Below are 15,830 nucleotides of genomic sequence, written 5' to 3'. Positions count from 1 at the left end.
AACCTGCGGCCTGCGAGGAAAAATTTTGTGGCCTGTGGAGAAGTGCCAATTTTGAATGGTGTGCGGCCTGCGAAATGAGTTTTTAATTTAGTTCAATGCCTTAACAGCTAGCTTGTGTGAAGCGAACAACGCATGTCATAAGATCAATTTTGTGGCTGCAACCACTAGAAAGCCTACGTTTAGTTAAGGTGCGGCCCATGGTTTAACCCAGTTATTTGTATCCGGCCTCCTGTATTGAAGGGTTGCTAAACTATGATTATATACCAGCTTAAATAGCACCTATTTCTTTGTAATATTTTTAATTTGTGAATTCAAACGCTAAATGTATATATTAAAGCTAATATCCACTCAGCTTGTGTTTTATAGCTCACTTATATAGTTTTTAAATTATCTGGCTTGGATAAACTAATTCATCATTGCACTTGTTCAATCCTTGCCATGTGCAGAGCTTAAGAGATTTTTGAAAAAGCAATAATGAGAAGAAAGACCAATTGTAATTCATGAAAATTTTAATTAATCTGGTATTTTGGGGAATATTAAATGAGTAAAGGCTAATCATCACAAATTTGAGAGAATTCAAATGTTACTGAAACTTGACAGCAACAATAATCGATTACTTTATGGGGTCGTGGTTGTGACCTTCTCATACTGGACGGAATTGAAAGTTCCCGGTCCAATCCCATGCATGCATAACGTTACCACTATTCCACAGATTCACCAGATCTAGGAAGAAATACAAAATCAACAGCTCAATCTCAACCTGCTATCAAGTTATCTGGTAGTTCAAGAAATCCATTCAAGGTCAGTTTTAATGTGAATTCTTAACTATAGAACCAAATTAAATAATATGTATTTTGCTACCAACACCATATATATTAAAGTGGCTAATATATATTCGGATATATCATATTCACACATTGCATCTTTCTCTGACAGAATATTCTAGATTTGGATCTACAAATACCCAGATTTTGAGCAATTGTGTTTATCGCTACACGAATATCTTATATCCCATAATTTTTTCCGATTTGTAATCTGGGTTTAAAATACCCTAGGTTGTCTGGTACGCATCAAAGTAATGCAACAAGATTTTTGTCCATAAAGAAGCAATTCAATTTAACAAGAATGTCAGATAAATTCCTTATTTTACAGAAAAGGACTACTCTCACTGCCAATCTACAATCTACTAGTGGATCATCTTCCAGTAGTGCAAGTGTTCTGGACAATATTTCAAAGAAAACATCAGTTTCACAAAAATTACGGGGTGTAATTGCAAAATCACACAGTTTATCTAAGAAGCCGGCATTGAAAAATGAAAAGAAACAACAGGTAGGGTCATTTTCCCGTTACAGTAATTTATTAAGCAATTTGTCATCGTCTTGTCTTCTCTGTGAGATAAAAATATTGCCATATTGTAACCTGAATTATTTGTCATCCTAATCAATTGAAAAAAATTCAAGAAAAGTTTTGATCCAACTTAAACACATCAACATTGTACTTCATCAGTCATAATTTATTTTAACATATTTTAAACAACTTTACACCCAGGGAAGATCAAAATCGTATAATTGATTATTCCGAACATATTTTCAAATAATCTTTTCGAATATGAAAAATCAAGTATATTCTGAAATGGGTCTGTTCCACGAGGGTAAATTAATTTTTTGTCTTTATTAAAATAATAAATGTTGGATAATGAAAGATATTTTTGAATAAAATCACGATGATTCTAATCGTACACATCTTCTTCTTTATTTCAGACATTGTTTGGTGCCACTGGCTCAAAATTTCAACTTACATCAACACCAAAAGGTAAAAAACAGCAGCAATCATCAACAAACATCAGACAGCAAAATGTTGATGATGATAATGATGAACAGCAATCTGCGGTTAGTAAGCAGATACTGAAGGATGTTAGGTAAGTTCAATCATTTCTGACAAGAAATCATAAAACATTTATACATATTGCAATATTTGCTATATGGTTTTAGTAGCTCTTATCATTTCTGTGGTCGCCCCTGACTTTGCCCAAAGGCAGGTTTGCTTTGTTCCACAATGAGTGCGTGTGGCTTTGATTTGAGTGAATTCTCCTGAACATAAATTGATAAAATATCTTTTATTGAATATGGGGAAAAGAAAACTTTGTATAAATATTCAAACAGCGATAGGGTTAATTCAAGTTGGTCTGACGTAGACTTCTATTTCTGAGCAAAGACTTTGTAGGAAATTTGCTCGAAGTGTAGGTTTATTCTTCAACAATTTTTGCCAAAAGTTCACTGTACATAGTTTAACTATATTTATAATTAATTCGCACATATATAAAAAAAAGTTCTGAAACTTAAACAAATTTTTTATCTTTCTTATTTTTTCTAACCTATTGCATGTGGATCTGCAATGCAAACCAATTAGTGGTTTGAAAAATTACTTTTTCATTCTGACAGAAATGAATGCACCTCAGGGGTCCAGTTATTTGTGTCTGAAGTAAGACAAAAAATATCTGAAGCTAATCCTGGTTTGGATGGAGTTGAAATAAGAAAAATTGCAATTCAGGATTTCAGGAAACTTTCTGCTGAAGAGATAAAGGTACACTTTGAAACTAGTAGCATACATTCAGAATTGATCACCACAAGGATGTGTTTTAGGTTCTCAACTCTTTTCTTTTTACCTTATTCGAGCATCTACTACTGATGACACTTGTAACATACTTTCAGAATGGAACACCACAAGGGTGTGTGTCGAGACCTTACCTATTTTTTTCACCTTATCCGAGCATCTAATACTGATGACTATACAGATGTCTGGAGATCCTTGTCTCCCATGTGCAATGGATGTACTTGACGTTTTTATTAGTACATATTAATATTACGGTAGTTGCAAATATATATCCCCACAGATTGCCAAAATTGAATAATCTACGATATCGTCAGTCAGCAATGATATTCTCGACCATGAAACATCGAGCATATTCTAAATTGGGCCGTCTCCAACAAGAAGTCATTAAAAAATGTGTATATTTATATTCGGCGGTTTGAATTTGATTATTCAGAAAATTCTTTACTACAATGATTTATTGTTATATATTTTCAAAAGTTTTCAGAATGTAATCCAAGACAGTTTGTTCTGACTGTGATGCAATAATTTCCCAATGATAAGTCTTCAAAATAAATTAGGGCTCAAGTTAAAATTTATGTTATTCAGTATACTGAATACCAAATCAGTTTGACCATTCGGTTTCTTTTAGAACATCCCTAAATGTCCTTTTGTACGATAGAGGGTCATAATAAATACTATTGTAATCAGAACTGTCAGTCATTTCAGAGTCGAGATGATACAGTGCAGATGTACTAATCATATTCAAAACACATTCGATTTACAGATAATTCTGAATTTAACTATAGGTATACTAAATCAATTCATCGATAATGGGCTTTATTTTCTCATAATGATAGCCTGTTTATTTATAAAGCATTATAATTTGGTTTATGACTATTTGCAATGTCGATTTTTTGCGCATATTACGAAAAAAACATAACGAGATCGTCCAAGAATAATAAGAATTCCAGTTCCTCCATTATATTCTCTGTCATCATTCATAATTAGATTATCCGATAGGACACACGGGAGTGCGGTTGGTAGTTGGCGCATCTTGCTAAGCGTTAGGAATACGCTTGCCATTGCCACCTTGATTAACCCAGTGAGAGACGATTGCTGGACTTGCCGCCGTAGAGTCTCATCGATTACGGCTTACTCCACACCGTCAAGTCCATACATCTGAACAAATTACTGATTAATGATTCCCATACCCGACATGGAATCGTAACCGAACAAGACGCTATACGCTGTCATATGATTAAACCGTCGTTTCTGTGAAAAATATGAAAAATCCTATCCTATAATTTTATTTTATTTTTTGTAATATCGTACTTGTAAAAAAAATACTGACTGCTGTGGCAGCTTTGTCAAAACTGTGTGTTTTTATAGCGGCGCTCGAACAAGGCTTTCTTAGACTAGTATGTATGTTTGTTTATATAAATTTGGGTAAATACTGAAGTTTAAAATCTACCTTACCACTTAGCCTACACCAGTGGTTTTCAATCGGATTCAATCAACCGTCCAGAGGTTCCGCAAGTTCACATTTGAAACCGAGATTCTGTATTAATATATGTATATAATCATATGTACAGTCATAATATAATCATATAATGAGTGTGTTTCAGTGATGATATTCGGGTTTTCCGCGTCAGATTAATGTTTCACATCTTTTGATTGGCATATTTTCACTGGCCTGCACGATTATGTGTATCCTCAGCCCTCACCCTTGGTGAATATGTAATTTTCTATGGATCTCTGCGATTACCAATGTGTTAGCTCCAGATCTATAACATTCATTTTCAACATCACCAGACAGATAAACCCGACTTTGGTCAAATTATATTTAGAAATTTCGAAAATTGTGTAATATCCATCATAAGAACAGTTACATTTTTATGTTCAGTCGTATTTAAGTGTTGACTAAAATTTGCATTCAATCTTCGTAGACATTAAAAATAACAAAGCTAGAAATAGAATTATAAAAATACTTCAATGTATGAATCTATTCTCAGAGATGATTTAAACAATGTTTATTGTCTGCGTTTCAGTTATATCTTTATAAAAATCTTACGCTTAAAAGATTTATTGAGTCTCGTATTTCGATGATAAAATTGGTAATCTAGTTATAAATCGCTTTTTGCGAAGCGTAAGTTTCTAAGGCCATGTATAATCTAACTAAAGAAACAGTTTGGGACTGAGTAAGATTCACACGGACTAAATCTGAATGTAATAGGATTAATGGTATTAATATCGCCAATATTATCGACTGATCTACGCTTGAGGTCCGGACAAACTTCGATCATTTTGTTTGCCCAGAAAGGTATCAAAGACTCGCGCCGATACCGGATTAGACTAACTTTATCGCAAAATCAGTTTACAGCCACATTAAAAGCGTCCCGCGTCGATTTTCTCACTCGCAGTCTCGTTCTGGATAGAATTGCTGAACGCCGTGACCCGTTAACCGCTCTGAAACGTACTTTAATGCGATTTGTAAAATTTTGTTAATACAGGGTTAATTTTAATATTCCGGATATTATAAAATTTTCGAAACAAGTTATTTTTTGATTTTTAGGAGTATTATGACGCAGGTCTACGTGTTCAAAAATGACATTGGAAATAAGCATTTATTGGTTGTTTTAACTGAAAATAGAATCAGCGAATCAGCAATGTTTTTAGCTAAATTGGACGAAATAACATTGATATTATTGGTTTGAAATTTTTTTTACAACATTAAGTTCTCAATCCAAATTTCGCAACTTGAACAATATTTTTTTTAAGTTTTTTTCAAATTAGATTTAATAAAGCATGGAAAAACAAATAGGAAAATGAAAGTCCGTACAAATATATGGTATGAGAACAAAAACATCTTATATCACTTATTTTATATTGAAAATCAGGCATTGTATTTGTTAATATAATTTTCACACTGCAATCCCGATTAATTATAAAATAATTCTTATACAATATCGTAAAGTGTTAAAGTAAAGTGTTTGTAAATATCATTCTATGCAATTCATTCCAAACGCGATGTCTTTTTAGAGTGACAGTCCAAGATACAACGGTTGTGTAATTTTGCCAAGAACTCATGCTAACGCAAACTAATCCACGTAGGGGACTCGCACTGTCTTTATATTGTTTCAATTCCATTTTAAATGATACCACAAGTCTCGCCTGTCAAAATCATGCAATTTTCTACCCTTTTCGATGATCTGGTCCCTTTGGGTTTAACTTGTATTCATAATGCATTTGACTGGGTTCATAGGTCACAATGATTATTTCCGGTTGTTATTTCCATAAATGTAGTAAATCATATGAAATGATTTAGAATTTGAAATAAACTCAGTGAATGTCGATTTTATTACCTAAGCTCAATTTCAATCGGTAATCGCTTTTCGTTCAATTGTTATTAAATCGTTTGTAGTTCGACAATTTGGCACCAAAAGCTGTAAACGCAAAGCAATTTCAACAATTTTATTCTGGTTTATGCGAAAATTGTCCATGTTGTTCCTGCGTTACAACAATACTTTTAATGCGAAACTTGTTTGGTCTTTGTGTCAGTTATTACATTGTATTGTGTCAAATTTTTCAAATGCTTATTTGCGACTATTCAGACATGATTTATTCATGAACCGTGCCTGGTAGACCAACTCCATTATGGTAATTTTACACGAACTAACAAGCAAACACCGGATATTGAAGTGGAAAATATAAAGGATTATGTTTCATGAAATTTTTTTTGAACGTTCATTTTGGAATCGATGAACTGTGTTCAAGGCATTTTGTTGATGCTAGTCACGCAATGTTGATACTTTCTTTATAAAAATTACAGGAATTTGATGCGTTAGGATGCCGCAATTTTCGAATTTTCGCAGTATTTGTGGACGTTTAGCGGATATTACCACTTCCAATATTGAGCTTAATATTTATGTATCGTGGCATAATGGCATTACGAAACTAGTAAAACATATTGTGATCTATTCGTGAAACTAGTCATTACACACTCTTTATCGGCGATATATTTGCAAATATTTCAACATTGCATATTGTCAGTTGCATAGCTTTTTGCGTGAGTCAACGATAAGAACCCAAATTGCTCTTGTGTAACACCTAACGTACCGTACCACTGGCCTATATACTTTCTTTGTTCTTGTTTAACTTTGCTCAGAGATGAATCCGCTTAACTTCTGAATGAGTGCGCGTGACCTTCCATTTAGAAAATCTCCCCAAAAAATGGTCAAAAATTTAGTTCTTCTTCAAGTTGTCAAATTTTTTTTGAAATCACAAATAACCGGCGCTGCGGAAGACGCTTCCAACCATCGAATGCTAACTCGTGTCTTTGGTCTCAATCTCCGAGATTTCACTCAGTGATACACTCAGTCTGAGACAGTTTTCTATGTGTACGTATTTCAAACCGTTGTTCTTTTCAGGAATGGAATGAAAAAGCTAAATCTGGTGGTGATTCATCGACTCCGGCCACTACCGGAGCGAAACGGAAACTCGACGACGACCAAGACGAAGAGAACGAAAACACACAGGATATTGAAAATGGCGTTTGTGATCTTCCAAATACCAAAATGAGAAAAACTGATACCATCTCCAGCCAATCTTCGAAATCAAAACTAGCAGCATTCGCATTTGAAAGTTAAGATTAAGGAAATACATCACTTGGGTGTTTTCTTGGCCATATTAATATTTGCTTATGTAATGGTTTTGTCATAACGCCTTTATCATTGGAACACACGCCGAGTTTTTTGTTACGTTATTGGTATAAAAAATCGGCATCTAATGGAGCTCGTTCGATCGTCCTATTACTACTCTCTATACTCGAAAAAATACCGTAACTTGAATCCAATAGACTGTATTGAACTGCCCTCGAAATTTTTGTTTGCCAATCATTGTCTGTAAATTTATAACTTCTATGATATTGAAAATTTTACACACTGCCTTTAAACATTTAAATTATGATACCTAAAGGTGCCATTAATCACTGATACATCACTGCCAATATTATTACATTTTAATAAAGAGTAAAAAGTTATTCCAGATGGAATGTGCATTTCTACTTGAAGTGGGTATGCGGGATAATATAGGTTAGATTACCATCTTTTCAGAGTCGTGCAAACGCGTACAGTTATTATAGTGTTGTGGGAAATCCTGAGGTAATATGATGGGAATTAGGGAGATTGAAAGGTTGATATTCGGAGTATTGGCTGCTATCAGGTTTGTCATGATTTTGATCGTTGACATATGTTGTTATCAGACTACATTAATTGAGCCGATAAAACGTACCGTGTTTTACATCAGTTATTTATTCACTAAGAGTATCGGATTTGAATTCGGGCTTCCAGGAATGACTCGAAAACGTCCGGTCTCACAATTATATAAATACTGTAAAATACACATCTATCATTCAGAACTTAGCATGAATATCATTCCATATGCTTACTTTAACCATTTGCCCCACAGTATATAACTAACTGGATACATGGGAGCACGACGTTGGTAAGACACCGATTTGGCTGGCGCCGTTTCTTCATTGCGTTATAAAAATACTCTGCTTATTACGTTGAAAATTATATTTTACGAGGCTGGGCTTGATTTAGTTCATGACTGATTGCATATGAAAATGGTCATCAAATGGTGGATTTTCTCCTAGTCTATTTACTGTAAGACGGTCATTGCTCGGTCAAGTGGTGCTTAGAAAAAACAGCATCAGACCGAAAGTTCAAGAGTCGATTATACTAATCTCTCGTGTAATAGTATAAATGTACCTAATCAAATTCAAAAAATAAAACTAGATTTGTAAAATATTAAAAATACTTGAGTGTACATAATGAGTATTACCAAAATTCAACCCATAAAGTAGCGATTGGGAGAATGGCATCATTTTCTGTTCCAAGACTGAGAACCTGGCATCCGTAATCTTTGATGAAGTGACATTACATTGCAGCATACAAGTAAATAAAACTAAAAAGGACGAATGTATTTGAATTATGTACTTGATGATGCATTACCAAAATTCAACCTAAAAGTAGCGATTGGGAGAATGGCATCATTTTCTGTTCCAAGACTGAGAACCTGGCATCCGTAATCTTTGATGAAGTGACATTACATGCAGCATACAAGTAAATAAAATTAAGAAGGACAAATGTATTTGAATTATAAAATATTAAAGTGATTACTGTAAATTTTGGACTTGCGTCCATTTCGCACAAGTTTTTAAAAGTGACCGTACATTTGAACCCATGCGTATATCCACGGGTTCAATCTATATGCGGGTGCTAAAACCCATGGGTTAGGGTTAGTATGGGTTTAACTATCCGTGAAACAAAAAAAATTCCATAGGTGCAATTGTCATGGGTTCAAATGTACGTGGGTTCAAATGTAATGGAACCGTTTTTAAATTATGCTGCTGGTCCCAAAATTTTAAAAGCTACGGCAGCTAAATATTTATTTACTATCCTTCCCATCATTTCCGTCCGTTTATTTCAAGAAAAGGGTACTTGATTAAATGTAGCAACTTCTCATACATATCAAATTTAGTATTTAATTGTAGATCAATGAACAATCTACATAAATATTCGAAAGGGATTAGGATCTCCTTAAGTTTTGTGTTAAACTAACCTAAAGATACTGAATTATTACCGAGGAAGTAGTTTAAGAAGGATACTTACAGTAATATATATATATGTGAGATTTAATAAAAGTTCAGACATTAGTTTATTTATTCATATGCTACAAATATGCCCGAAGTACAAGAGCAATATTTCCGGATAATAGAATTATAACAGGGTCATTATTTTAAATACTTTCATTTAAAGGGAATTCATAATTTATTCATATTTAAAATGAATTAGATTACCATAAAGACATTAAATTCCATTGATATAAGCGTGTAGGTAATGCAAGCTTTCCGAATTACAATTTAAAACATATATGACGAACATAATAAATAAATCAGAAAATGCTGTATTGATATTGCTTACCTCCACCCTTATCTATCAATAGAATATCATCTAAGAGTATAGCATGATTTGTATCTAATTTTGTTTAAATTTGAGAGTGTACTTATCGTGGAATCGGAATGTATCAATCAACTAAACAATTGTTTATTTTGAACAATTTATACAGAAGATTTTAACTACGATAAAAAGGACATTCGGTCAAATTCTTTCCTCAACTTGTAACATGTAATCCGGTTTACGCCGCCCGAATCCGGAGCCCGGATTATCTATCGTATAACCTGCAGGTGCAAGTAGGTAAAGAATTTCCGGATTAAGTCCTAAGCCTAAAGATTACAGATAATAAACGATTGAACAGTCTATAAAGTTTTATAATTCAGACCAGAGTTTATCTTACTCACAAATCATACTTACCAAACAACTGCCTATGTATAATATATTCATGAGACACATGTATTTCTCTTTTATGATAGATAGAATCACATATTTACACTCTAACGTTATGTCTAAATCCATCTAAGCCATCCCTGGGTTCCGCATATTAGATAGATAGTTCGACAGTTTATTGGACGCTGACGGGAGGAATTTTACCCTTATTTGCTCAATAAATTTCTTGCCGCATTACATCATATCTTGTACTTTTGTGAATCAAGACTAACATTTGAATTATGAGCGTTAGACATTGATTGTATTTACCAATAAATTACGCTTATTTTCTCTGGAAAAAATATAAAAATACATTATGAGAATGATAAAGAGACTAAAAATGACAACTTTTAAACGATGATAAATGGAGATGTACTGCGTGCTCTATTCGACGATATACGGATCATAGGAAGAAGAGTAAAATTTAAATAACACTCAATTTATAACTCAAAACCTTTTACTGAATCTTTTGATTAATGAACTTTTTTATGGTTTTGACCGTTAATCTGATTATAATTAGATTATAATATTAAATACGAATTATCTGGTTGAACCAAAACAACAGATTATAAAAATCGTCAATTTTGGGCACAATAAATGGTTTTTAAAATGGACAATATTCTAAAGATTCAACAATTTTCGACAACTCATTAATTTTCTTCGTCATTGCTAATTATTTTTCAAATTTTACCAACAAGTCACTGTCCTTTTCTCATATCCAAAATGTATGCACCTTCCAATTTTTTTCAAACAGTCATCTCAAGAACCAACGTCTCAAAGCCGCAGTAATTCGAATATGAATGAATCACTCTCTTCGAAAACAGCATTAGCAATTAAATAAATAAACTTTAGTGCAAATTACCGCATGATTTATCCCATTATCTGCTCGTAAATCTCTCCTATCCTAAGATTTCTTATCGAGTTCCGTCAAAATAACTAGATTTGTAGACCACACAAAAGTAAAAACGTCATATCCATTGAATATTTCGTGTTAAATCAGCAAAACAAATTTTATATTGGGTTTGTCTCAAGATATTTATTTGCCAAAGTGTTCAATTGCAAATTAGGTGATAACCCAAACCCTGATCTTTTACGCAAATGACCAAAATATCACAAATATTCACGATGTGATCTTGAAACCAAACAATCGACAACGAATGAATTTTGTCTCATCTCGTAGTTGGGAACAGTCTTGAAATCTTTTAATAACGTAATCGACAAATTCTCCAAGACCAGATCAAATTATACTAAATAAGCGTTTATGTAATAATTGTAAGACGGTGCACGTATTTAAAAAAGAGTCCACAAAAATCCGAAAGTGCACCAATGGCCAAGCTCGAGATTTTCTTTTTTCTTTTTTGACGCTGCGAAGTGATTGGAATTTGAATAACTTTATCATTTTATTAAAATTTCAATGGGACTATAAACTCTTCCTGCTATACAATGATGATTACTTAACACTGAATAAAAAATATTTCATTGGGATCTTCCTTTTTCCTCATAAGTTTGAACTTGATCCAAAGGCGTCTCGAATATGAGAAACGAAAGTAAAGTAATTGATTCTTTTTTGCTTTCCATATTTATTAATTTAGAAAAATTTGAAAATAATTATTTGAGAAAGTTGACAATAAAACCCTAAATACACACCATAATTTCGTGTCGTTTATCTAGGCCTGTTGTACTAACTCATTGGTGGATGTATAAGTGGTCAAGTGGCGAATTCAAGTGGTCATATGCCCCCGTTTTGTCGGTAAACGAACTGTTAAATTTTACGATCTAGTTTTCGATTATTTATTTATGACTTTAAGGGCTTTTTACTAGTAATACAAACACTAACAATAGCTGAGGTTCCGGTATCCCACAATGAGAAGTTTACGATGGTTAAGTAGATTTGACGAGGCATGGTTTGCTGATAGAGTTCGCCCTAAGACACGATTCATCTGCAACTCATGTCTAGTCAACAGCTAATTTTTTTCGTAAAATTAGGAAAGTACCATCAGATCATTGCGCTTGGGAATAATAACTTCAACAATACGGTAGTACCACTTGAGTATATTCTGCGAGAAGTGAGATGGATACGTAAATTTATACAATAGCGAAATATTCCAGGTGGCCCACGCTGTGGTATTCATAACAGTTCCTGACCAAATAAGAAATAGCTACCTCCTTTATTTCAAGAAGATTATTTCAACTTCGATCTCTTCTCAGTTGTAAAAAAATAGTCACCGAAATACATTCAATTTGATTTTTCTCAATATTGAAATATGATAAATTACAATAAAGTTTGTTCAATTTCGTAAATACAAATATTCGTAATAACTTTTAAAAATCTCAAGATTTTTTCCCTGTTGAAAACTATTGAATACTGTTAAAATTTACGAAATTTTGAAGTTTTGTAATTTACTTTGTGGCGATAAAATCAAAATATTCGATATCCAGCTTTCTATCTAAATTCACTGAACAGTGAACAAGGGATTGTTTAACAATATTGTCAATACTTTTCACTTTTTATTCTTTTCGCTTAATAAAGCCTTTGGGATAGAATTTCCCCCAACATTTAGTAATATAATGATGATCCTAGTCTCAAGTTGCGTTCTGTGTAAGCAATGTTTATCTTTATCAAATGATTCACAGCTTTTGTGTCGAGGGTTGACTCATGAGAGTAAATTAGTGAAATAGTCTAGTTTTGACTCGTGCCATAATCTCAAATCACCACTTATGAGTAAAATGATGTTACATTATCTTTTTCTATCTATTTCTTATATTCATTGTGAAAATATGGGGTGGAATTGTTATCCACACGCACGCGATTTACAGTTTGATACGCGTTTCAGCAATCTGTCGCGACAATTTGAATTGGCTCAGTGGATTTACTTAGTACGTCATCACAAAGTCACACAGTACTAGAAATATTTACCAACAGATATATTAACTGAATTTTGATGTTTAACGTCAGTGCTGAGTAGAATGGCCTTTTCACGGAAAGTGGGAAGGGTCCGGGGCTAATTTCTCACAAAATTAGTTAATAATATCAGCTGTGACAATTATCTTCTTATAAAAAAGCGAGGAATGAGGAAGCGTCCATGTTGCTCAGATCTGTTTTACACAAAATCCATTCATAAGCATTGTTGCATGTAAAGAATATAGTTTCATGCTTAACAATATTTCTAAACAATTTATAATTACTTATATAAACGTCCCACATGCCACAATACTCTGTCAGTCATGAGCAAATCTTACCAAGGTCTATCTTTTTCAGAAAACAATTGACTACCAAGATGTCACATGCGGATGATAGGCAGATATATCTCGTAAACATTCACCCACGCAATATTATTACTTCGCACGATATCTTCATCTACCAGAAAGTCCCGCCATTTATGAAAGCTGATAAACGGTGGTTGGCAATAAATTACCACATTGATGAGTATATAACATGATGTTACATCGAAATAATGAAATTAATTTGAGGCAATACAACAAAATTTATGCATGATATGCGGTAGACAATTTATGACCATCGACTAGAACAGGTGCAACTTTAGTGCAACATTCAAAAATAGCAAGCAATTCAATTTCGTTGGAATGTATCGTTGTTTATATCTATTATATATATCTATTTGTACTATAGTGACACCTGCAAATTTGATTAAGTCTTTGCCCGTTGGGACCATGGTCCAAGTAAGAACATAATGCAACTCATAATTATTTATTTAAAACTTATAATTCCACTCAAGCTGTTTACACATGTATCACTCAAAATTAAAATAGTTGATGCTGAGCTTCGCGTGATCACGAATTTAAAATTGTTTTGGTTCAATCTACACAGCCTACATCTCATTATAATACTGCATAACGACACGGCTTAGATGTATTTTACTATCCAAAGATCCAATTTCATCTGTATGCTCGTTTTGTTATTTGAAATAATATATATATTTTGTGAAATTAGATATAACAAAGCATGAGAATCCCAAAATATATATAATATATAATTATATTAACAATGTGTCCGGAAAGGAAGAGACTTATACTTAAGCAAATAAGAAGTTGAAATTACTCGTTCATTACTACTTATTACGATGTAATAAAATTACGTATATGTGGGGAGATTACAACAGGGATTCAATCTGAAGATGTATAATTAGAGTTTCATATCACGAGTAAACACAATTTAAAATTAGAACGAATGCCAAATTAAAATTATACACTTTATTACAAATCCAAATATTTTCGACAAATTTCAGGTAGTTAACGATTGTCGACGTTTTGATCTAGGAAATTATACTCAAATAATGATTACTTCTTATACATTTAATGATGATACAAAAGTTAAATGAGTTTCAGAGTGATCTGAGATCCAAAGAACATAACCCGTTCCCGCCCGGACAATATCCCATGTTAAATGTAGTTTATTGATTGATTCAGCGAGATGCCCGATATACTGGCAAAGAGCAAAAGGTTAGAAAAATGAGAAAATTGTTTGAAATCTTATTATACTATGTGAATTTTTTTGTTTTGTTTTTTCGAGTGTAATTACGTCATCCTGATCAAATAGCATGGATTTGAAGAATTTCGGGTCCAAATCTCACGGATTAGAGGTATAGTTCTCTTGTTACAAGACGAGCTATATCGAGTTACGAAAATTTAGGTGTAATTTGTAGAGTTTGAATCCTGTTATTGACAAGAGGTGGCCAAATTACGAGGTTGACGTTTCCAAAATTCTGACACACCTACCAAGTGAGCTTCAAACCAAGCCTAGAACGCCATCGCGAATTATTTAGATCACTAAAGGTCTAATTATCGAATTAGGCACCTGTAACGTTTTCGTACATCCACTTGTATCTTATGGATTTAATCCAATAAACGCTAGTTAGACTACAGCAGATAGCCAGACTTTGCGGCCAAAAAGCTTTGTCTATACCACGTAGGAATTCACTTCACGGCTGTTCCCAAGTTGTTTCTGTCAAGTGGGCATCCGCATTTTCTGATTTAAATCTTTTAAAATGAACATAAACACCGGAATTCACTTATAATCTTTATATATTGTCTTTTACAAATTATCTGAAAATTGCAGGTTGGGAAGATAAGAAAAAACAAGACATGAACTAATCCTTACATATTTTAACTTGATTTCCTGAATTTTGAAACATAAAGAAGTAATTTTGTTACAAAACTTATTCTTGACCTTTAGAAGTTTAAACCGGAGCTCCGTGCTTAACATAGCAACCGACAATCATAATGTTAAGCTGCATGTAAATTTGTACTTTACTCTGTCTGGAAACGATTAGGAATGCATATAAATTGCTAGTTATAACTATAAAGCTGAAAATTAAATTTAGAGGTTTTTTAAAATCACATTCCTGCTTTTGTGTGAAACAACAAAATCAAACAAAAATAAAACAAGATCATTGTTCATTGTTTTCTCATATTGTCCGTATTTGCAAATATGTGTAAATCCTAAAAAAACGAAATAAAAAAAGCATTTTGAGAAAAGATGGCTTTAAGAGGAAAGCTTCGAGTTTAAATTGTTTTATTTACCTATTATTTTATTTTATTTCAAAAACATGTTAGCCGCACTTAATTTTTTATATAACATTACAAATTATAAACTAGGTTCTTGATAATTTTAGTGAAATAAAATGTAGAACAATCAATTTTTGTCTTATGAAATAAATGTGATCAGAATACCATCTTTAACACACACTTTTTGTGACCATATTATTGACTATATTTGGGGTTATATTTGGCAACATTTTGACCCTGTCCACTTTTTAGCAGACGATGATTGAAAAACTGTATACGAAGAATAGATGTAATTTATACCTAAAGTTGTGTGTGGGTCTTTCT

The 15,830-nt window shown here is 32.9% G+C and overlaps 1 protein-coding gene across 1 annotated transcript in view; it reads left to right on the top strand.

The window, feature by feature from the left end:
- LOC120326858 (WD repeat and HMG-box DNA-binding protein 1-like) overlaps positions 1 to 7,637 on the top strand; it is a 29,412-nt gene extending 21,775 nt beyond the window's left edge. Inside the window, exons 22-26 of the mRNA XM_039393212.2 lie at positions 713 to 801; positions 1,153 to 1,329; positions 1,761 to 1,918; positions 2,442 to 2,583; positions 7,020 to 7,637. Coding sequence (XP_039249146.2) covers positions 713 to 801; positions 1,153 to 1,329; positions 1,761 to 1,918; positions 2,442 to 2,583; positions 7,020 to 7,238 — 785 coding nt within the window. The 3' untranslated portion in view covers positions 7,239 to 7,637. The remainder of the gene's footprint in view (positions 1 to 712; positions 802 to 1,152; positions 1,330 to 1,760; positions 1,919 to 2,441; positions 2,584 to 7,019) is intronic.
- Positions 7,638 to 15,830: the final 8,193 nt, after the last annotated feature.

The sequence above is a fragment of the Styela clava genome, chromosome 4, assembly GCF_964204865.1.
Source record: "Styela clava chromosome 4, kaStyClav1.hap1.2, whole genome shotgun sequence".
Taxonomy (NCBI): domain Eukaryota; kingdom Metazoa; phylum Chordata; class Ascidiacea; order Stolidobranchia; family Styelidae; genus Styela; species Styela clava.
This window is presented reverse-complemented; position numbering and strand designations above follow the sequence as displayed.